This window comes from Tetrao urogallus (genome assembly GCF_951394365.1).
Source record: "Tetrao urogallus genome assembly, chromosome: 5".
Taxonomy (NCBI): Eukaryota; Metazoa; Chordata; class Aves; order Galliformes; family Phasianidae; genus Tetrao; species Tetrao urogallus.
Window position 1 is genome coordinate 9,472,632 of NC_136818.1, and position 24,518 is coordinate 9,497,149.

Sequence of the window (24,518 nt, forward strand, 5' to 3'; positions counted from 1 at the left end):
TGGCTGGCTTTAATCTGCCTTGATTTGGCAGATGGCTGGGTGTTATGAAATGAGAAGGGATGGAGGAAGGTGTTTTCTCCCGGGGCTACAGTCCCCTCCTCTCCCAGTGCCACCGCCCCACAGTGAGGTGACACCCGCGGTGATCTCTCCCCACTGAGTCACCCCAAATGGCAGAGCACCGCTCCAGGCCCTCAGGTCAGTGAGGTGCTGCTTTTGCATGAGCATACCCAGAGTGTGATGCTCAGAATGAACAAGTACTGCGTGTTTTGAGGACATCACAACCATCATCCAATGTGGCTGCTGCCTATGGCATGCTGCCGATCCCATCCCACAGCCTGGCCATCTCTGGTCCCACAGCCCTGCCGCTCGCTCCCATCTCTGTTCCGAATGCGAGCAATTGGGACTTCTCTTGGGACATAAATGCCATCTTCAGCTCCCTCTTGCCTTCATGCCAGATAGAACTTGTTCTGCCTTGATGATGGCCAAAATTGAGCTTAAAATCCTCCACCTCCCACGATGTTTCCATTTTCTGAATTGCCCAAAGTGTGAAACAACGCTTTTTTTCTTTTATAAACCAATCATTGGGTTAAAGTAAAAACAAAAAACAAAAAAACCCAACAACCCACAACAACAACTCATTTCCTCCCTTTTCTTGTTAAAGGTGTTTAAAATTATTCCTTTCCAAGGCTGAGAGGAAGAATCTCATTAATTCCCCCCAGCAATGGCTGTAGTGCCAGGAAAGTGGAGCTCCCAGGAAGAGTTTCTTTGGTCAGTCAATGGGCTGCCATTGGGACCAGTGTGGAAGGGCTCTGTTTGTACTGTTCTTCATTGGGAGGAGCAGTGCTGACAACCACTTTTAGATCTGCTCCACAGCAGTTGTGCTGGGAAGAGGCTGAGAGTGGAGGGGCCGTCAGCAATGAGAAACCTTCCCGTCCATAAACACCGCGGACAAATTAAAAATGGTAAAAGGGAAATCAAGACCTTTAAAGTTCAAACACTTTTCGGTGCCTTTTAAAGTTTTTTGCTCTAGGCTCTCGCAGAGAGCACAATCTTTGGAGACCTCGGGATTCTCTTTAATCACCCAGCCAGGCTGCAGTGGTCTGAAATGATTACACATTTACATAGTAATAACCCCAACACTCCCCACATTATTTCATGGCTAGCATATTTCCACTCAGCGAGTGATCCATGTGTTTTAAATTATAACCTGTACATAGGAAATTAGTTACTAAGTACGATATTCACAGGCTCTTCTGACACTTCTAATTAAGGTGATTTACACAGAATTATCCTACGAAATAAAAAAATGGTGTTTTGCTAGCTAATAAAATATAATTACTACCCACTTTTATAAGTTACAGTTAGTTTTAATCTATTTGGGGAATTGTTTGTCTAGTTCATTACAGCAAAACAACTTCTTTGCCTTTTAGGGACCCTCACCCCCCAAACTACCAAATAAGAAAGGCAACATCCTGGGAAGAGGCAGTACTTCAGGCAGCCTGGCTCTGCCCCGATGGCTTTGCTTCTCCAGCTGGGAGCCCGTATTCCTGCCCCATGTGCCTGCACATGAGGAAGAGCTTCTCAGAAAGAGCGGTGATGTGCTGGCATCAGGGAGGCCCAGGGAGGTGGTGGGGTCACCGTCCCTGGAGGTGTTCAAGGGACGTGGGGATGTGGCACTGAGGGTCGTGGTCAGTGGGCATGGTGGGCTGGGGTTGGACGGGATAATCTCAGAGGCCTTTTCCAACCTTGGTGATTCTATAATTCTGTGATGCCATGCATGCAGATGCTTGGTGGCTTTGCAGGGATGCTTGTGCTCATGCCTCACAACGCTGCATAGAGGCCAGCACGCACCTGCTATTTCCCATCCCTGCATCTCATCCCCAAAACACCCTCACCAGCCCCCTGGATGTGACAGCCCCAGCTGGAGCGTGGCCAGCTCCCATGTGACATCCCACAAAGCCAGGAGCACGCTGCGGCCAGCTGATGTATTTCTGTACAAACAATCCAGTGGACACAATTTATTTCCAGCAGCTCGGGCTCCCAGCCTCGGGATGGAGTAGCAGCAGCAGAGCTGTGCAGAGCAGATGCCGGCAGGGAATCAGCAGCAGCCGGGCAGAGAGGGAATTGGATTTTTGTGGACGACAGTTTAAATAAGTGGAAGTGTCACTTGAAGCCTAAATAAGGAAATGAGGGTTTGATTATATATTTTTTTAAACTACATGAGGCCAAACCCTCACCCAGCCATGGGTGACAGCTCCCCGGAGCTGCCACACGTGATCTGTGCTGTCAGGGGGAAGGCACCGGGGTGTTTAACCTGCTCCAAATACTGATTTAAACATCCTCTGCATCCGATGGCGAAAGGGGCTGAGCGATGGAAAAAACAGCCAAAGCCCCCGGAGTGCTCTCCCAGTCGATATTTGCGAGCCCCAATGCCCAGCTGGGAGGTGACACTGCAGCAGGAATGCAACAGGAACACAAACCGCCACGAGCAGGGGACCCCAGCACATGGTACCCTCTGCCTGCCCTGTCCCTGCTCGTGGGGTTCAGCAGGTTCTGGGTAATAAAGGGGTGATGCAGAGTGAGGGGTGGATGGAGAAACATTTCAATATTTGAAAAGGAGGTGGCTGGAAAGAGAGAAGTTGGAGGGAAAGGTCATGTGTGAGATTGATCCGGGGGGCTCTTTGCTACCATGGCTGTAATGAGTGTTTAATTATTCCCAGCTCACATGGCAGTTCAGAAGAGGTTCTGCAGAAGGCATGCATCGCTCAAGGGAAAATCACCGGCCAAGGATTTATTTCTCACCTCTGGTTTCTGTGTATAGCCCCCAGTGCTGGGCCCCCTGTCGAGTGCTGCAACCCTCTGCCTCCTCCTCCTCCCCATGGGTCCCACAGACCCATTACGGTTAGGGCATGGGCTTTGGGTGCTGCCAGCCTGCAGCACTGCCAGGAGCACTCAGAGTGCCTTATGAGTGCTGCTTGGATGAGGAGATGTCTGGTCTACAAGAATGGAAATGCATTCACACCAGGTCATGGGGCTGCTCTGCATCCTTAAGGATGGGGAACCCAAAGCAGGACCAGGACAGGCACCTGCCCCTCCTGCCTGTGATCAATCTGCTCTGGCAAGGGGCAGAGACACAAATCAGAGGGAGGAGAAAGAAGATAAATCCACTACATCAACAGCACACGTTCACTAGTTAATAAACAGCCTTCTCTCTTCATAAATTCCCTCCTTTCTCCCATGGTTCTCCACCAGTGAGAGTGGTAGGTGTGGACCTAGGATGCTCTGAGCCTTTCTGGTGCAGAAAAGATGGGTCTGGGTGGGCATCCTTCCCCCTGTACACACAAGGTGGGGAAGGAAGGACAGCCACGGGGTGGGTAGACAGGATGACAAAACTCCATCCAAGCATGTGGGCTTTAGGTGGTGCTTGCAGGATATTTGGTGGGTGACAAAATGCCTCACCATGGCAGAGCATGACAGCTGGTCCCACGTCCTGTCCGAGCGTCACTCCCCAGCTGTTGCTCCCGGGCACCTACAGATATGCCTGCATCCCAAATTTGGCTACCAGATCCCTGAACTGTGCTCTGATACGGAGCAGTTCTACTAAGCAGCATGGGACACTCCGAATGGGGATGAGGCAAACCTTCCATGCTGTATGGACTGACCCCATCCCAGCAGTGTGATTTGCTGGGGGATAAGGAGCCCAGAGGCACCATCCCACTGCACAGAGTATGGCCAGGCACTTAATAGCACCTGTCCCCAGCATCTCCAAGCGTGGATTTATGCCTCCAGGGGTCACCTCTGGCGAGACTCTAATAACATGACTTTATTAGCTTTCTTGTTCCTTCTTTAAGATACAGAAGCACAGGGGGAGGAGGGCAGTGACGGGGAAAAGGGGGGTGCATGGGGAGGAAGCGCTGCCCTGGCGATTCCCCTCCTGGGTGACAAGGGGGAGAAGGAGAAAAATGGCGCTCCCTCGAAATTTATCATGCACCCAATTACAATGTTAATTGGCAAGTCCCAGAAATCAATTAATTCGCAAATTTTTTTCAATTAAAAATTAAGATAAATCATAAAACGTTATTAAGGAAAGGCCAAACTCTGTGAACTTTTTTCTTTTTTTTTTTTTTTTTTTTTGGTAGGCATCTAGTTTTTGCTTTTTTTTTTTTTTTTTTTTTTCCATTTAAATTAAAAAAAAAAAAAAAAAAAAAAAGAGCTGTGTTGCCAAAGCCCGATGCCCTTGAGTGCCTTTGCTGAAGCGCAGGGGGCTGTCATCAGCAGGACTGGGCTGAAGACAGATAAAAAAATATCGACCAGTCGGACACACTGCTTCTGCTTTATTGATCAGGCGGGAATTTAACTTGCTGTGCATATCCACCGTGTCAGCAAGGGCCACGGGCGAAATTAAAAGTACTTGGCTTGGAGATGTCGCCTTGATACCGGGGGGTGGGGAGAGAGGGAGGGAGACGCAGAGGGGGAGCAGGAGGGAAAGGAGAAGGAGGAGGTGGAAAAAGAAGAGGGGAAAAGCAGGAAGAGCAGCAGAAGTTGAGGAGGGGGAGGGAAATGCCCGTGGGCTTAGCATGCTTTTTCCTGGGTGCCATTTCTCTTGGCCCGGTGCTCCCAGGTGGCCACTAGATGTAAGGAAGAGATGCAGTATGCAGTTCAATGGGGCTTTGGGAAAGAAGTCCCTCTCAGCACAGAGTGCATACCATCTTACCCATTCAGACACTGGCGGATCTGGAGTGCTCACTGAACAAGATCCCTGGCTGTCAGGTTAAAGTCTGCAGCATAAATCGAAGAGACGTGGGGCGAGAGCCATGACCGTGCTGTGACACATGGCAACAGAGCTAATTCGGGTTTTATGCTCTCTATTCATCCTGCTGGGCCTGGCAGTATGGCTGCTCATCCCTCCCTGTGCCAGTTGGGGAAGGCCCTGTTGCGTGGCATGGTGCTCAGTGCATCCGGAGCAGCAGAACATAAGCACAAGGTTCCCTGTGCATGAGTAGGGTCAAGAGCCAGTAAGAACTGCTTGGGTGCATCCCACCTGCCCAGGAGGAACACTGAAAGCTGCTGGCATGTGGTCACGTATGCCCTCAGGTATTGGCATAGGGTGACTTTAATCAAAAAGGCCACCAAACTTTAGTGAAATCCAGGCTGCATCTCCTGGTGCTTGGAGACGTCTCTCAGAGACACTGATTTGTGTGGAAGCGGGTTGACCTGTTCCCAGGTCCCATAGCCTGGGATCACATTTGGCTCTTTCAAGAGAATCAGAAGAGAAATTACTCCTGGACATGCCAGAAAGTTCACCAGAGGAATCGGGAGCTCCTGAGGTGCATACAGGGATGTCACCTGTGGATACAGTGTGGTGAAAAGGTGCAAGGAGAGCTGCCAGGGGCAGTGAGTGGTGGAAATGGGTAGGGGAAATCACAGATCTGAAGCACAACTTTGCTGCTGGCCATGCAAGGAGGAACCTGCTAGTTGCCATGCAGGGAAATAAAAATCCCCCTGCCAAATACATTTTTAAAAGAGCGCTGCATTTTCAAGAACAGCGCATCAGGCTATTGGAAAAGAATGCACCCAAAGGCACATTTCCCAATCTTCCAGCGGTTGACTCAGCAACTGTAATATTTGTAATGTGACTTTCTTAGGCTTTTTGAATCCCCAGTGGCCCTCCTACCTCAAACCCAAATCATAACCCCAAAGCTGCCTCTCTTCTTCACCTATAGGTGCTCGCATGAGGAATAAAACAGGTGGATGTGAATCAAGAAGACCTGCATCCAGGCTTCATGCACACGAGTATTCACATATTTGGGGTGATGTGTGCAGAGAGTTGCTGTCATTATTTCTTATTTTTTAGCTTGGTGTTACTTAGCTGCTCAGTTAGGGACCAATACCTCTGCTCTCCCCATTGCATGGATGCAGTGAGCAGAGCATCCCTCCCCTCACTGCATCCCTCCCATCACCACTTCTCTGCTGTGCTATGCTCGCGCTCCACCAAGGTGAGCCAGGAGGTAATTCCTCTTAGGAGGAAGAATACCAACAGTCTCGCTCCGCAAGAGTTAAACCCCATAAAACCGAGGCTTGTAGTTTTGTTTTCTTTCAATTTATACCCTTCACTTAAAGAATGGGGAGGGGGGGTAAAAGGAAGGAGGGGGAGAAAAAAGAAAGCCAGGTGACATATTCTAAGAGGGAGCACCGAAAACGTGTTAAGCACTTCAAAATCTCATATATTCAATCGGCCTCTGGCAAGACATCTGCCTAATGTTAGCGCTTAAATATCCTTTTCCATTTTACATGCATTCAAGTCTCATTTGAGCGAAATGAAACGGTATTATTAAAGGGAGATTTTGCACAAATGGCCTGAATTTGACATGTCAAGTTCAATGAGGCTGTTACATATGTAACACCGAGAAGGGCTCGGAGGCTGCCGCTCTTGAAACAGCGCCAGTGGCTCAGAAATGAAATTTGCATTCAGAGAGCCTGGCCGAGCCGTGTGGGGCTCAGCCGGGTGGTGCCCGCCGTGCTGGTGCTGCCCATGCCAAGGGCTGCCCCTGTGCCCCAGGGACAGCAAAAGCATTCCTGCAGCTTGGTGTGGAGCACCTCAGGTGGGTGGATGGGCAGCGCTTGGGTAGGTCTACACTTCTCTCCTACTGCAGCTCCAGCCTGGAGGAATTCCCTTCCTTCTCTTCCACCATTGCTGGAGCTCCAGCATGTGCTCCAGCAATGCCCCTGAAACCCCCAAAATGGAGACAACAGCGCAAGGCAGCCCGCAAATTGCTTTGCTACCAGCCTTTTCCCTTTCCCTCTGGCCCCAGGGCAGCCTTGCATCTTGCTTGCACCCAATGCAACCCAATGGCCATTCTGCCTTGGGGGATGCCACTCTGTGCAGCATCCCTGGAGCTGTGAGTCCCCAGTGCTGCAGGCACAGCAGGTAGGAGGGAATCTGCCTTCCTAACCCCTAGTGCTGGAAATTGATGATTTGGTTGCAAATCATTAAGGTTTATTAAAACTTAACAGCACGCACCACGATTGGCTACATCCTCTTTAAATCTAGAAAAAAAGGGCCCTTGGAAAGCAGCCCCTTGGTTCGCTTCTCCCCATCAGACTGATAAGTAACAGCTGCTCAGCCATTTCGGTAACGAGTCAGCATTGGCAGGGAGCGGCCAGGGCTGCCGGTGCCCGTCACGTTTATAGGCCTACATTTTATTTTTATGTTTATTGGGTTATTTGAGATCATTATTAGTTTCTCTCTCCTCTTGTTGATGTGTTCTTGCTCCCGGCGAGAGCTGGGGCAGCAGGAGAAGGGGCCACCTGAGGGATGGAGCCCAGCATCCCACCACCTTCATCCTGCCCATTGCTGCAGTGGGCAGCCTATCCCTGTGCTGAGTCACGGCCTGCAGCCTGGATTGAGCCTTATCTATCACGAAGCGCAGAGAGTCGTTATTTAATAATTAATCAAGACCTCTGATTCTTTGCCACCGCCTGCATGGCCGAGCGGAGCGGGCGAGAGAAGCGAGGGCAAGCTGGGGAGAGCTGTCTTCTCTCTAACTGCTGCTGTTATTTAAACGAATAATGCCATTCTTTTTCATTTGTCAGCTGGCCCACAATGGCCCTTGTCATGCTTTATGATTTAGGGTTTCCTTTCCTTTCCCATTAAACGCCACCTTCCCATCACCGCCTCGCGCCAGCCGTCCTCCGCGCCTGGCTCGCACTTTCAGTTTTGCTCTGATATTGGCCCAACTTCTTTGATGGGCTCCTCAGAGCGCTAATTGCTTCTGTTCATTTAAACCTGTTCACTAATTTGCAGTGGCCCTTTATTAAGTTGGATGCGGCCCAAATGACGCCATAAATTACGCTCGCGAGGGGAGCGGGTGGCGCGGGGGATAAATGGGCTCTTCCCTGCCCCCTCTTTCCCTGTGTGGTGCCAGGATCCAACATGATGCCGCGTGGGTGCTCCCTCGGACCTCTCTGCTTCTCCCCCTTCTGAGCATTTCTGGCTTGCTGTAAGGCAGAGTCCAGCCAAGCTGGGGCAGGTTCCTCCACACTCCCCATAGCCATGGGAAGTCCCCTGCCCTGGTGTGCACACACACATTGGTACAGGAGCCCTCCCTTCTCTCCTACCACCTGGTGACATAACTCAGCTTTTCACTGGTGGTATGATTCCTTTCCTCACCTTTTAATGACCGGGGAATTAATTAATAATTGAAATAAACACGCTCTTTTCCAAGGCTGCTGAGTTTTATTAAGGCAGGGGCAGGGATCTGACAACCCTTGGCTGCAGCCATTTCCTAAATAACTGCTAGCAGTTAAAATGAAATTATTATTATTATTATTATTTTTAATAAAAGGAGGACTTGGCCATGCAGGGGAAAGCGTCAGGAGCAGAAGGCAGCTCCCACCCTGCTCCATTGCAGGATGCACCCCAGATGTCACAGCACCCATGCAGCCAATATGGGGCCATGCTGCAAGTACCAGCTCTCGCTGTTTTTCTTTGCTTGCATGTCGTTTTCTCCTCTGCTATGGCTGGATGGGGCTCTGGGCAGCCTGATCTAGTGGTTGGCAATCCTGCCCGTGGCAGGGAGTTTGGAACAAGATGATCTTTAAAGTCTCTTCCAACCTAAGCCATTCTATGATTCTATGATCACAGGCTGCTTACCTGATGTTCAGCTGGGTGAGCTTCTCCAGCTCCTGCTCCATGTGCTCCTGCAGCTCTCCAGGGCGTAGGAGAACCTGGCAGATGGGGCAGATGGGAGCCTGGCTGTCAAACAATGTCGCTTTCTTTTTGCCTGTGGGGAAGGAAAAGAGGGGATAAAGCTTTAGCTCCTGTGCAGCCTCAGTCCTGGAGCAGTGGCCAAAAGCAGCATTTCCTGCTCCGAGCTCCATTTGGTTTGGGCACAGCTTTAGGGCAGATTTTATCATCCCTTCTGCTCCTAAGCAGCAGACACAGAGGGGACTGGCATGGTCTGGAATCCAGTTTTCTTCTGGAGTGCCCCCATTTCTCCCCAGTTCTTGTGCTCTTTCAGGCAGTTACTAGCTCTGCCCTGCAGATGGGCATGAGGGCATCCCGGTGACTTAGCAGGGGAAGGAACTAGCATTGAGAGTCGTGGTTAGTGGTCATAGTGGTGATGGTCAGCAGTTGGGTTAGGTGACCTTAGCAGTCTTTTCCTACCTTAATGACTCTGTGATTCTATGATTCTATGAGCAGTCCCATTTCCAGGCTGCTCCTCTGTAGCCTTGGCTTCCCCTGTTTCCAGAGCAGACAACGCAGCTCAGAGCCAAATGCCACAGCATTTCTCTCTGTTCTTAACTAATTTAGAAGAAGTATTTAAACTCTCTGTGATGTCCCTGAAGCTGGGGGTCAGGACCCCGAAGAGCAGAGCTGTTCGCCCCCAGATGCAGGCACGGCTGTCCCCTTCTTCATCCCCAACCACCACCCTCCTCGTCTCCAGCCCTGCCAGGTTTCCCCACTCCATAGCCAATTTCCTTCAGCTTGGAAACTTTATTACCTCCTCTGTAAGGCATATAGAGCGCTTATTTAACATAAAATAAAACTCGAAAGCAAACAATGAAGTTTCAATAAAAGGGGAAAGCTCAGGGGTGCCTGCACCCCTCTCCCAGCTGTATTAGCAACTCTGCTCATGAGAGGGCGTGCGGAGCCTGGCTCAGCTGTGGCAGAGGAACATGCTTTATAGCTGCCTGTTGTCATCCAACGCCGACCCTCCTGCTGGATTATTTATTTATGTATTAGACATGGATCAAATTGGTTAAATCCGAGTGAGAGGCAGTAATGCACAATAAAGCAGCCAGCACTGGATGTGAGGGGCTACGTGCAGCGTGGCCTTCCAATCAGAAGCCAAAAGGTGCCATTTTATGGCTCCTAACGATGGCAGAGCCCAGTTAAATGAATCCCCATTAAAGGAATAGACCTTCTTGAAGTATAAAACATTGGTGTGAGCAGCTTTACTGGGGCCCTGCTGCTCTCTGTAAGTGCCTGGTGCAGGCATTTAACGAGAGGAAGAGTGTGAGATGAGTTGGAGTCACCTTGGCTCATCCTTGCCTTCCAGCTGGACATAGTGCACGTGCCTGGCAGAGCCCTCTCCTTTGGCCTCCCTAAAGAGGGAAACTGAGGCACGGAACAGAGCTTAGTGACATGGACCTTCCCCTGCCTCTCCAGCACCTCTGTCCATTGGGAGCTCTCCCACATGCAGGCCCAAGAGGAAAAGCCCAAGTTGGACTTGAGTTGCTCCCAAGGCACATCCCTTGGCTCTGCATCCCTAATGCCTGCTGGAGAAGGGAGGATGAAACATGCTGCTGTGCAGCATGCCCAGTGCCCAGAAATCACCAAATCCAAACAAGCAGCTCCTGCTGACCCTTGCGGGAAAGGTCGGCATTTCAGTAATTCCACCTTCCTGCTGGAGCTTTTCCACTTTTGTGTAGCAGGGGCTGAAATAGCCCAGGAGCGTCCCCGACCACCTGCTATTTATAACCCCAGCTTCACAGCAAAACAATGGAGCTGTCTGAGCCTCCTTCCCAAAATAAACAGGCAGCCTTTGAGTGGACGGGAAATCCTGCTGGATTCCCGCTGCGGTGTGTGCAGATGGATAGGGAAGTGGCTGCCCTCTGTCCTCCTACCCTGAATCCATACTCCCTGTCCCAGCCATCACCACAGGGCCCTCCCATCCTCCCCTACCACCCACAGTTTGCACTGGTGGGATGGGGATGCTCTTAGAGGTTGACCTGCAGGTGTCTGTGGTATTCTCTTGCGTGATCGCTGTGAGATGGTGGACAGTCCTGGAGCACAGTGGCAGCGGTAGGAGGCGCCTTGGATAGGAATGTGCAGCCAGGATTCCACTTGGGAACCTGCTGCTGGACTGCTTACTGTTTAGGGATCTTTGGTGGGCAAGTGTTCCTAAGCACATGATTTCAGATTTCAACATCTGGGGTAACTGGGGCGGGGGGATCTCAGACTATAGGAAGGACCTTCACTGCATTCCACTGCAGGAGAAATAAGCATCAATGGCCTTCTCTACCACCTACACAAATGATATTGCAATGGCTCTGTGTCATGTCAGCTGTCACCCTGCATCTGCTTGGTGTTGTGATAGCAAGGCAAGGTACCTTGACTCCAGCAAGTGTGGTAGGCTGGAGCTCAGGCTACAGGGAGGGCTTCAAGAGGGGCAGGAGATCTGGGCTCTGGCCATGCAGCCAAGACCCTGACACACAGCCTGCCACATTTGTGCTTAAAGCAGGAGACAGAGGAGCCCTGGCTCCTGGCCCAAGGGTTGACAGCTGCACTTTAGCAGGCGCTAGGCTAAGTAACAGTGACAGCAGAGGGGAGGGGATGGCTCCATGCCAGCAGGACACCTACACAACCCATCTCAGCTCTGCCCCATGGCCCCACACTCGCTCATGCTGCCCATCCCATGGCACCCTGCTCCATGCTGGTGGTGCTGGGTGGTGGAATGGCAATCTGGAGTATTCAGGTTTCAGTTGTCAGTGCAGAGACAGAGGGAGATGTGAACACTCCGTGCATCACTCTCTGGTGCTGGGCATCCTGATATTCAGGAACAGCCAAGGACACTGTGTTGTGCATGCAGCTGGACCAGAGGGCATCTGAAATGAAAGATTCAGGCCCCAAGCTGCCTGCTCCAGCAGCAATTGCTCCCTGCCCTGCCCTGTGCCAAGACTTCTCCTGGGAGACCCTGAATGGCTCTTTTCAGGCTTCTCTTTTTGGCAGCTGTGTTTTTGTTTTCCTGCCTCTCTCTCTCCCCACCGCTCTCTGGTTCCACATGTTTACCCTCCCCGGCTCTGCTGCACTCCCCCCTCCAAGCCCCTGCTTGCCAGTGCCAGAGAGATGAAAAGGCAGATCTGCAGCTCCTGCTGCTTGCACAGTCTCCTGGGCTCCGTGGAAATGTTGAAATCCAAGTGTTGAAACCAAATATTTCCGGCTCCTAAAGCCGAATGCCTGACGTGCAGACGCACCCCTGCATGGAGGAATTTCTGCATGGGTTCCGTCAGAGGGCATCTGTGTGCGAATGGCTCCCAGCCTTGGCAGAGGACAAACAGACCCTAGATCAGGAGACGCTCATGGGGACGCACTTGCTGTTGAGGATATGCTTTGTCTTCCACTAAGGCCCTTCCCTAGGCCACCTGCCTACGTCCCAGAACATCTTCTCACTGCCCTGTCCTTCCTCATGGGCATCCAAAACTTTCCCGTTCCCTGCCTTGCCCCCAGGAGCACCAGACCTGTCCTCCCAACTCTTCATTTCCCAATATCTCAGACTGTTTTCCACTTGTCTGAGTCCACAGCTCTCCTTCCTTGGAGACGCCTCTCTCCATTTCATCCTCCCATTTTCTCTCTCCCTCTTAACCACTCCATCATTTAACACCCATCACAGCTGGTTGATCTGAAACCCTCCTGAATAGCAATGACCCCGCGCTGGGGCCCCGCACACTGCTCTGGGGCCATGTAGGAGCCAGGTGGGTGGTAATGGAAGTGCTGACACAGGCTTCTTGACAGCCCCACTGCTATAATAATCCCTCCTGGCTCCCTCTCTGCTCAGCGTCCATGGCGATTATTTTCCATTCCATGATGGGCCGGCTGTTATTTGTGTACTGATAGCAGATATCTCGTGTGACAAGCTTCCTTTCCTTCCAGCTCAAAAAACAATAATTCAAAGAAAGCCCCATATTAGCTTGGAAATAGCCAAAAGCCTGCTCTTCTCCGGCGAGCCTGCATGGCATCCGATGGCCTGACAGCAAGTGGCGGTGAAGGGGAAGATGACAGCAGTAGTGATGAAGGTGGGGGTGGATTGGGTCAGCAAAGAGCACCGGTGACAGCAACAGAGTGGCTTTGGGAGGAAAAATGACTTGGTCATATAGGGAGGGAGCATGGGGAGAACTGCGCATCTTCTTGCCACACAGGAGTCACCTCTCTGAGCCATACCAGGTACCTGGGTTTTTTGGACAGCACATGGCATGGGACCATTCCTGCCATGAACTCCAGAGAGAAGGACAGGGGTTTGTGCGGAGGATAGGAGAACACAGATGGACAGAGAGACCCCATGAGCAAATGGGGTGCAGCACAGAGCCAAACAGCCCATGAAGGGTCCCTGGTAAGGGGCTGGGCAGCCAAGCAGCTTAACAAATACACCTGCTTCTCCCGAGGCTAAGCAAAAATCTAAGGCAGGATCCAAGGCTGAAAACTTACTGAAATATTGATTTCCTTCTGAAGAAAAGAGAGGCTCTTGCAGCTGTGAGCTGGACACTGCAACGCTGCACAGCGCTGCTGCCAGACACCTGGTGGGAGCTGTTCCATGTGACACCGCAGGGATGGCCCTTGGAAGGGAGGCACAGTCCTGTCCTCATGGGCACCGTGCTTCTGGGGGGCTCCTGGGGACATCCCCAGAATCCCAGGATTCCACCCCAAAAGCCATCTCCCCCCTGGATGCTCGTCTGCTGGGAACGTGGCTGCCCACCGCGGGATGGAGAAAGATGGATGGAGCCGGGCAATAATTTAAGAAACTGAGTGAGTCTGTACATCCAATCACTTTACAAATCAGGGGAAAAGGAGAGAGGAGGAAAGGAAGGAGGGGGGGGAGAAGTGAAAAGGCCGCGCAGGGAAATGCATCACAATTACTGTCTCAGCTCTAATGAGGAGCCTGTCATGAGGCTGTCATCCTGCGGAAAGCCACCTACTCAGAAAGATTCAATAAAAAAGTAGCAGAGAGATAAAAAAGAGATATATTTCAGCCCTTGCTAATATTCTTTTCATTTGTCCCAGCACAAAATAAGATACTGCACTTAACCGGCTCGGTTAAAATGAAAAGCGGGGGGGGGGCGGGAAGGGAGCAGCATTGATCAATACCACTAAAAGCCGGGAGACACGGTGATGGAGTGCAATTTTTTTGTCTGTGCTGAAGCATAGCAGAGGCCCGGGCGGGGTAATTTATGATTCACACGCATGCTGGCTAACTAGAGGCTGACAAGACAATGAATCCTCGATGAGAGGAGCGCAGGCCACCTCGAGCTGGGAAGGGAGATTGTGACAGGGACTCAGGAGGGTGAGAGGAAGAGGAGGGCTGGGGACCAGCCCCGTTACTCTGGAGATGGATGGAATGAGGGCAACAGGGAGCAGTAGCAGAGAGTTGGTCCCTTCTGCACACCGGAAATCCTGACGGGTGATGCCATCCCTGGTGGCAGGCTGGTGACATCCTGCTGGCCATTTGGTACAAGGGGCACTTGTTGTCCCTCACTGAGCTGGGGTGGCTGCTGGTTTGGTGGGATGAGATGAAGAGGAAGAGGTGTTCCACTGCATTGCTAAAGTGTGCTTCAATAATCCGTGCTTCACAGTGGTTCTCAGGATGGAAAGACCTGGAGCAAAGAGCTATCTTCTGCTGACGAAAAGTGATGGTGGGAAACGGAAAAGGTGGGAGTTTTGCAGGGACATCCCAGTGTACGGCTGGGAGCCCACAGATGATCTGAGAAGTGCTATCCAAGGCAGTGTTTAGGGTCTGCTCCATGCCCTGATTGCTTCTGATGTACCAAAATCAGAGCACAGCCATGAGCAGGAGCACCTCTGTGTCCTCGTTGAAGGAGCTGGGAGCACCCCTGGGGACAGCAGCAATCTGCAAATGGGACCCTCACTGTTGGCAGTGACAGAGGAGCCCTGGGACAGCCCCATCCTCTTGGTGACATGTGGCACCTAGCTCAGTTATACCCGCAGCACATGCAGCTCCCATGCCCTTGGCTTGGAGGGCAGCCAGTTGGTTGGGAATGCGCCAATATGCCCGCAATTTGAAGAGACAACGATGGGGCAGTGATTTTCCCTGCCTCCCACCCACTCCCTCCCCCCAGCTTGCAGCTCCTCTCCTCCCTCGGGGGTGTGTGGGGCACACATCGAAAACACAGATATTGAACTGTCAAAACTATTTCCTACAAGAAAATAGATTCATCAGCTTGCAGCACGCAGGGTCATTGCCACATTTTCCCCTCGCGCCAGCACCTGCACATGCCGGCGCATACCCAATGCCTCTTCGCAGCACCGGCACTTTAGCTTGTAGCTCAGGGCCCTTAAGTGACTTTGAGAAATGGATAATCGATTATAATTCCACGGGCCTCTCTGCAGATTTATCCGGAGAATGTATAAAAGCCAGGGCTTGGGAGAAGCGGGTCCTTCTGGCCAACATGTCAATTGCCTGCACTCTCCGTGCCCAGCTCGGAAAATCGCATCCCAAGCACGACTCTGTTTAATCCATCAGTACACAATCAATGCACTCTGTAATCAACTCTTGATCACTTAATTTTACACATGTTGGCTGAATCCCTTTGTTTAATCACTAGATCAGGCCACCTTGTTGTGCAGCCCCCTCCTGGCTCAGCCCTCCCCACCGGCACTGCTGCCCTAAGCCCTCCATTCACCTTGAGCAAGAGCCTGGTGAGTAGAGAGAGGCACTGGAGGAGGGAGGATGCAAATGGAGAGAGCAGGAAAAAAGCTCCAGAGAGAAAGGAAATGTTTTCCCTCTGTCATCCTAGAACTTGTCCCACCCATACAAAAACACTGCCACTGGGATTTGGAGAAGAGCCGCATGTCCTGGCTACAAGGGGATGGCACCCACCGCATGACTCCCATCCATATCCCCAGCACCCTCCCACCACATCATTATTTTGACTGTTTGAGCAGCTGAGGCCATTATCAGCAGCGCTTCTTGATCTTTCCCTCCCAGAGGCATCCTTGGGAACATCGCTTCCATCTCATTGGGGTTCATCTTCCTTTTTATGGCAAGAGCATGACCCTAGGGTTGCAGATGCTTGCGAGGTGGCTTGCTGGCGTTTTAGTGTGATTTGTGTCACCCACCCGATGCCACCTCACCCTTGGCACTGGGGTCGGCATCCAGGGGATGCTCATAGGTGGAGATGTCTAATGGTATGACATTGAAATGCATTGGGGTTTCGCATGCATTCATCTCACCCTTCTGCCGAATAACCCTTTCCAGGAAGAGTTTGTTGTGTTTTAACTGTTTGCTAAGAACCTCAGGGCTCAGAGATCAGGAAAACACTGTTCTAATGCCACACATTGCACTCGCCGTACCTGAGCACATCATCCCTAATCCACAGCTCTAAAGAGGCTTTGATGCTGCCTCTAATTTGGCACGTGGAGCGGCCGCTGCTCACGCTTGCTTGCAGGAATAAATGATGGGATACGCTTGAACAAGAGGGATCTGTGAGCGCAATTGCCAGGGGAGCGTGCAAATGTTGTCTTTGCACAGGAAATGTGCACCAAGCCGCGTGCTGACACTGAGAGGCCGGGTGTAGGACAAAGCCGGCGCATATGTTTAAAGAGAATTCCAGTTGCTATCCTATAGCAAATAGTCTTCAAAGAGCCCCTGGAGCTCTCAGCTTCTCAGCGTGGAAAGGGGAGTTTGTACAAGATGAAACACAAATAAATAGTTTACCATACAAAAGCTATCCCAGGCAAAGAGTGAGATGCAAGTTTTTAGATCTCACATTAGCCAGCTGTGGTTTTATTGGTCCCCAAGTAAAAGCTGTAAATAAAACACAAACCTAACCTGCATATTGTCAAACTGCATTTTAAAAAAAACAACACTTAATGGCACTTGAGAGCATCAAGGGTTGAAATAGTGCACAGTGCATCACAAGACAGCCCACGGAGCTGTGAGTGAAGTGGGAATACCAGAGCTGGGCAAGTGGACCAAAGAGGCAGGGGTCAGTGGGAAACCAGAGCATCTTCTCCTCTCCTTTCTGTGCCAAGCTCTGCCCAACCTCTGCAGCTCTCAGGTCTTTAAACCTTGACTTATGATGACAAGTGGACACCAAAACCACCCATCTGGCTCTGGGCTCCTTGAGATTCCCAGAATTCTGTCCCCTTCCAATGAACAAGTCAGTCTGTCCTCTGAGCTCTTGTCCATAGGATCAAGGTTCCATCACACCACAGCTCTTCCCCACTGTCACCCACGTGCCAACGCAGGCAGTGGTACTGTCACATCCCTTCTACTATTTTCAGGTGGAGGGAAGGAAATAAGGAGAAAAAAAGAAAACAACAACAACAAAGAACAACTTGCCAAGGACTAATTAATATTTAATTTACTGCAAAATGTACTTATTATTCCCAAGTAATTGGCCGCCTGCACAGCTGTGGCCACTAATGAATAGAGGGGGAACAAGATGCGGGGCTGGAGGCCGGGGGGAGCACAGGGGTGGTGTTGTCTTTGATCAGACTGAACCGCTGCCTTTAATGTGCATAATAAGAAAACTTAAACAGCTTTGGTGTTGTTTTTTTTTAAGATCTAAAAACAGCCATGATGCTACTAATGGATCGCGCTTAGCTTATTGCACTGTAATCACCCTATTATCGCTGCAACTTTAACGAGGGGAAAAAAGGACTTTGGAAGATGGCATTTGCAAATAGGTTGTTGAATAACGTTGCTGCTAAACACGGAAAACAGGCGAGCCCAGTTATCAATTTCTTGCATAGACTGTCAATGCCCGACTAAGGCACCTAGCATTCCCATCTCTATTGCTCCTTTTTGCTCTGTGATTGAACTATTGGCTCATTTAACTCTGAGGACGGAAAATATTTTTTTTAGTTGCTAATAGAAGTGGCCCAATGTGGATTTCAGCTCAGCTTATCCTGCAGAGGGAGTTAATTTCACCCCAGTGTTCAGTGCTTAAGTGGGATTGAAGTGGCGTGTGAGCCTTGTGCCGACCCTTCTGCATGAGGTGACATTCACACTGAGAGTGTCCCCTCCCTGGGGAGTGGTGCACAGTGTGAGGCTGGGAAATGGCATTTCCCACGTGCAGGGGATGGGGCTGACATGGGAAAATGTCCCTTGGCCACGGGTGGGGACCTACCCCCATTGGTTTCATGGTGGTCACTGTAGCCATCCCATTTCCCCATGCTGCCTCAAGCATTCCACTGCTCTTCCCGCTCCCCGACCCTCATTCACTGCTCAGCAGTGGATGTTTTTGATGGCCCCAACACCTCAGGCTGTGATCCCATCTTATTTGGGTACGTGGACGGTGTGCCGGCCAGCCCAGACTTTGGCACCACCGCGCCTCACCGCATCCAAGCCCGGAGACGTGTTGGCATGCTGCCGGCCCCTGACTAAAGCAAACAGCCAGCCAGACGTGTCCTGGGGACAAAGACAACACCATGCAGGGACACCGAGAGGTGAGAGCAGCCCAGGGAAGGGCCAGGGGTGGAGAGCAGTGGTGGTGTCTCCTCCAGAACACCCCTGAGCCTCCTCTCCCGTCCTCCCCAAATAAAAACCCGGCCTAAGCCCAAGCAAAATAAATAAATAAATAAATAAAGTCAAAATACGCCACCCCAGGGAATTTAAAACTCTGACCAAATAGGCACTATTGATGTAGAAATATAAACGCGGCGGTGGCTCCGTGGGCCCTAAAGCTGAGCTGCAAAGTGGATTGTTGGGTTCGATTTGTCAAACTCAGAGGCTGGCAAGTTTGGGCAGCTCTGCCGATGGTGTTTTATGGAACCTTTCAGGAACCCTCAATAAAAAATGTATTAGATTAGTAATTTGAGTCCCAAATGACCAATTTGAAATGATTGCTTTCTTATGATTTTTCTGAAAGTGCCTGTTTCATGAGAAATTGCTTGAAAAATCAGAGGGAGTTTGTAGAGACAATTGTAACAGCACACACGAGGGCTGGTTGCAGTGGGTTAGGGGAACACTCATTTAACGAGGAAGGAAAAAGCTCTATTTTTTGCATCTTTCCTCCTTCCTTGGCTTCAGTATTACCATAAGAAGGGCTGATGGTGAAATTCTTGGGAAGGAAGGGAGGTTCGATGCCAAAATGACCTCCTGAGGTCCCTTTCAACCTCAATTATCTTGTGGCTCCTCAACTTTCTGATCGTCTCCTTCGCTGCCTTCTGGTTTCTGCACTTTGAGGGCTCTGCTCACAGCACACATCAGCTCTCTGCCCTGCCTGCAGGCGTGAAGCATGCCGTTCCTATTTATTTAAACAAAAGCCAAGATTCTTATATCACTGCTTGACTGCAGAGGCTGAAACTTTAGGAGAAAAAACCCTGAGAGCCTTGTGATAAACTTGTGAAAATTGGCAGTGCTGAGAGCGAACCACCCTGGAATACCGCTACCTGGAAGGCATTAAGGAATTACAGAGTGCAGCCTAATGGGGAGCGCTCATGTGGGCCAGGCTGCTTGGGAAAGACAAAGAGTTTGCAGAAGAATGAGTAGCAGAACCCATCAGCTTGATCGCTAACCAAAAAATCCTGAGATGACTGAAATATCTGTACCCTGATCCCTTTTAATTGCTCCTGTTTAAACAGGCCATTCTTTAAGACGGGAAAATACAAAGTCAGTAGGGTTTGCGTAAATGGCAATTTGCAAAAAGGATAAGGTGACATTTCTGACATGAACACTGAACAAAAAATTAATATTTTGTCTCTTTAATAAATGGGTATTTGCAGGAGAGAATCCATTATAAAAGGAGAGCTAGTGCGAGGTTCTTCAAGCTGTTTCCATCAATTGCTATAAGATTTATATGTAAATATGTTAATGGTACTATTAATAATTTAATGGGGGCATGGCAAGCTGTGTTTACATAATAAATATGATTAAGTGTTTCCCTCGAATGAAGTTGCAGGAGTGTCACACTACCCCAGGTTATTACCAACGAGGCTTTGCTGTGCTCACCCCAGCGCTGGCAGGAAGCGCGATGATGCGCTCCCTTCGTTGTGCCAAAAAGCTCCCACTGTTGCTGCAGAGCGAGCAGCAGAGATTTGCTGACGTGCACGGGTGATGCTTCCCCCAGTTTTATTTCTTACAAGGGCGGATGAACGCCCTCCACTTGAATGAAATCGTTCAAGATTTACTTGAGTGTAATTGAGAATAAAATCTGGTCGGAGATAATTAAGTTGCTGAATATGCTTACCGCTTCTTAAATCCATTGCTCACAGAGCAGGACTGGGAGAATAACAGTCGGTAGGAATAGAGCAATTTATGGGCAAAGCAGGCAGGCTGCTCCACTGGGCACCAAGACCCCATGGCATGCTCCTGCTTGGCTTTGTCCACCTGGGGCTGTGGGATCCTGCCCACACCTGAGCTGGAGGGAGCTATGAGGAAGAAAAAGCCATGGATTTCATAGAGCTGGTATTAAAACCTCCCAGGGCTGCGGTGCTGGTTGGCAGCCCTTTGTCTCTTCTTGTCCCCAAACTGTCTTGCCTACTGACAGCAAAAGACTCTAGCGTGGGATGGAAGGGGTTAAATTAACTGCAGTGCAAGGCCAATCGCACTGAGGTGTCAAACTATAATTTTATATTAGGGCCTGTAATAGTTACTAGAGTTTTACTACAATAACTACATGTCCAAGCAGAGTTTAATGAGAAAATCTATAGTTTTGCTATGGTATTTTCTCTTAGTTTGCATAATTCCCTGAATGCAACCCAGTAAAGCTTTTGACCCGAGATAATAAAAAGGTGATAAAAATGGGCTGTAAAACCCAGCATATACATACATACATACATATATATATTAAACAGCCACCACAAAATTATGGGTAATTTCCACAAGATGAGATGAAACAACAAAACCTCATTGGACACACCACCCCATGCACTGCAGATGGCATCCGCATGGGTGTCTCTTATGCCAACAGAGCCTTCCCCATGGAGGATATGGGGCTGAGACCCCAGGGTCCTGCTCCCATGTTCTGACCATGTTTAACCCAAGAGCTGAAGTGGGCTTTAGTGTAAGGACCCAGCACTCTTCATGCAGGGAAGGAGAAAGATCCTTAGTTGCAAGGCATGAGGGAAGGACACATGAAATCATCCCCCCCTCTCCGCATTTCCTTCTCTGCCCTGCAGCTGCTCACAAGGATCTTTTTGGATTGTAAATGCAGCTGTAACTTTCACTATAAAACTCAACCTCTTCTCTCTGCTTGAGCCATCCAAGAGGGCACAGTGTGGTGCTTGGGGCTGAGCCTTAAGGGACTTCCATGGCTACCAATGGGAACTGTGGATGAGCTGCGCGTGGATGGATCTCCCCAAGACACAGTGCTATGTGTCCCTGCTCACTGTGGTTGGTCCAGATGACCTTGGTCACTTCCAACTGAAACCATTCTATGATTCTATGATTCTATTCATTCTGTGGTTCTGTCCTTTCGGTGATTCTGCGAGTCTATGATTCTGTGATTCTCTGGCTTTCAGGTGAGGAGGAAAAGTTCCTCATGAAGCCCCAATCCCAAGGAGCCAAGCAATGTTGGGACACCATTGAGAGTATCAAGTGTGCATGGAGATTTCGGTGTGCAACAGCAGTTTTGCTTTGGATTCTGCATTACCATGAGGATGAGATGCTCTGCCCATCCTCACCTGGAGCTGTGGCCCACGGTGAGCCAGGCACTGGGCACGGTCCCATGGTTCCCCCGTCCCCCCGATGAGCTCCCAGCTTTCTGTCACCCTGCCAGCTCCAGGCTGTCCCTCTCCCGTTCCCCCATCAATCACCCACAACGGGGATGATGTGTTAATGTTTTTCCTATAGACAGACACATTATGTTTCCACACTGCCTCTGCACACGCCGTGTTTACGCCCCTTCTCCCTCCGGGGAGTAAATCAAGCAAATTGATGCGAGCCATGATTAATTGTGTATCTCGGACCAATCTTTTACCGAGTCCCTCACACGGGCAGGTTGGTCCCCCCCTCTTCCTCCCCGACAAACCGGGGAAAAGAGCCTGTGCTCGGCTCACTCCCTCTCGTGCAGTTTGACGGATAGACCCTGCCCGGGACGCGGCGAGATAAATTTGAAAGGCCTGCGCCGGGCTGTCAGCGTTAAAGATGATGAATGTGGGAGGTGAGGCGGGAGGGACCCGCCGAGCTCGGCGTAATGGATAGGGCTCCTCGGGAATGGATGCTCGGCCGGTGATTCCGCGTTAATCTCAGGGCTCTGCCGAGGTGCTGCCGACTGATAACAAGGAAATAGGAATGACAACAATTTTTAGCTGAGAGATTCTTCACAAAAATGCCAGCACGCTGGAGGTCTGACAGGCCCTGATTGAACAGGAGTGGGGCGGGGGGGCCGCCAACACCTCTCTGCTAACATGCAAAAGATGGATCATTTCATTCCCCCGCCTGACCATCTACATTTATTATCATTTCCCTTAATTCTGCCTCGCTTAGATACCTGTCAGCACCACTTCCCTCCCCAGGGCCGGCTGACGGGCGTGGGATGCAGGGGCACCAACACTGTTGGTGTTGGAGACCGCCAGCCTGGGCAGACAGACAGGCAGATGGCTGGGACGGACTGCCGCCGCATGGCATGGCACTGGAGGTTGAGGCGGCCATGCGATGGGGGGAACCTGGAGCTGTCCTCAGCACCACACCCAGCATGGCCTCCAGACCCCTCGGATGCGTCCCCAGGCCCCCGTCCCATCCCACAGCCCCTCTGCCCCTTCCTGCTGCAGACAGCACCGTTCTCTAATGACCCCAATCATACAACTATTTGCTGGCCACACATAAACGCTTCCACTCCACCCCCTCCTCACCCCTGACTGCCATCGCCGTATTAAAAAGCAACCCGCTGCTGGGAATACATTAGTGACTCGCAGCAGATCCTTCTTTGCAAGGATAATTACAAAAAATAGAGGGACAATAACTATTAATATTTTATTGCAGTATTTAATGAGCTAAAGCAAATCGCCTTGCACTCCACTGGAACGACATGCTTTGTCATTCTTACGTTCCTTCCATCATTCTCTCCCGCTCCCCATCTGAGAAGCCCTCCCTGCTTTCACGTCCTGCTCACTCATTGCAATTTATATTTCTTCTAAGCTGCCTTTCTCCATCTCGAAAACGACCTTGCTGGGTCTTGTCCCACAGCTTTGCTGTTGGAATGACTCCTGTGGAAGGATCAAGCCTTTCTCTTAGTAGAGCTACTTCTCACCTTAGATCTTTGCTGTCTCCTCATGGGGAAGCTGAGGCTTTCTTCCCTCAGGCAGACATCGATGTATCAACATCTGCTTTGTATTTTCCTAAATTACTCACTTCCTGCTTTTTGATTAATTTTCTGATACAGGGGAAATACCATGCAAGTAGTTGCATGGCTTACTACATATCTGAACTCATGGCAGTGACAGATATATCGTCAGACCTGACGATCTTAGTTGCTTTTCCCAACCATAATGATTTCATGATTCTATGAATTTTGGATCATTTCATCTCTCATCATGGTCAGACATCCTTCCCTATCCACTGCAGCAAGGTGTCATAGAGCTAGAGAGGGCACCACACCAGGGCTTGCAGAGCTGTGCCTCCCTCAGCATGAACAGTGGGTGTTGTAGATGCGCACCCAGTGGACTTGGCTGCATACATGCTGGAGTCAGTCAGCCTTCAAGAATGCAAGTGGCCTTTAAAGAATCCAATCCAAACAGGCTTGAAATGAGATGATTTCATCTTAAAAGGATATTGTGAGGTAAAATAGAAGTTGAAGATATTACTGGCATGGTGACCTTTACCCGTGAAAGCAAGAGTAACAGTATCTTTCTCTGAAAAATTCCAAAAATATCACAGGGATACACCCTTACGTGTAAGTAGATGTGTAATGCTCGCATTCCCCAGCAGCATCCACCCAAACCACTCATGATTGGCTCCGACTGAGCATTAAAAGAGGGATGAAGCTGAGCAGCATCACCGTCCAAAGGGAGCAAAACATGGGAAGCGGCAGCATCACTGCTAACACTGCGCAGAAACTGCACCGGTGGGTCTCCATCACGCCAACACCATCCAGAAAACAGGGGCCAGGAGGGCTCAGGCTGCTTCCTGCCTCCTTGTGCCCCAGGGCAGGGATATGGAATGCAGGCGGCAGCGTCCTCGTGCTCCAGGAATAAATAACGCTGCCCCAGCCTCTGCACGCCGAGCGGAGATTTAATGTGCTGACAGCCCGCATTTTTTACCTTTAGTCAATATAAGAAAGGCCCCAAGACTATGATTCCCAACATCTGGATTCCATCAATATGTGATCTGTCATGATGTATCGGCATCCCCCCCTCTCTCCAGATTGAGCAATGCGGCTGGTTTTATTAATACGTCAAATACATTATCCGTGTAATACACTTGTCTGCCTCTGCCCTCCCGCTGCTCCTGCACAGCAGATTTGAATGTATGATGAATCAGTTTGCATTACACGTCTGTACGTCATAATTTGTCAGGATTAATAGAACTGTGTGGGTGGGGGGGGGAGCCGGAGGGAGAGCGTCATGTGTGTTTAGTGCGGAGATGTCTGTATCACTTATTTATCTCTGCTCAGGCCTCTTGGTTCCCGGAAAACAGCAAGCACAGCACGTCTGGGAATTGCTGGGCAGCCTGGACCACTGTTACGCATAGCCCTGCAATGGGTGGCTGCAGGGATAAGGGGAAGGACGCGGTGTTGCGATGTGGTACTGGGATGCAGTTCTTGGGATTTGATACTGGGATGCACTAGTGGGATGCAGTAGCAGTACATGGAACAGGCTGCCCCGGGGAGATGGTGGG

General features: G+C 50.5%; 1 protein-coding gene across 3 annotated transcripts in view; it reads right to left on the reverse strand.

The window, feature by feature from the left end:
• Positions 1-24,518, reverse strand: part of RNF220 (ring finger protein 220) — a gene marked incomplete at its 5' end in the record, with an annotated part of 155,928 nt that overhangs the window by 59,784 nt on the left and 71,626 nt on the right. For all 3 annotated transcript variants that reach the window (XM_079536010.1, XM_079536008.1, XM_079536007.1), the window contains one exon: positions 8,654-8,783. In XM_079536010.1, the coding sequence (XP_079392136.1) occupies positions 8,654-8,783 (130 nt within the window). The remainder of the gene's footprint in view (positions 1-8,653; positions 8,784-24,518) is intronic.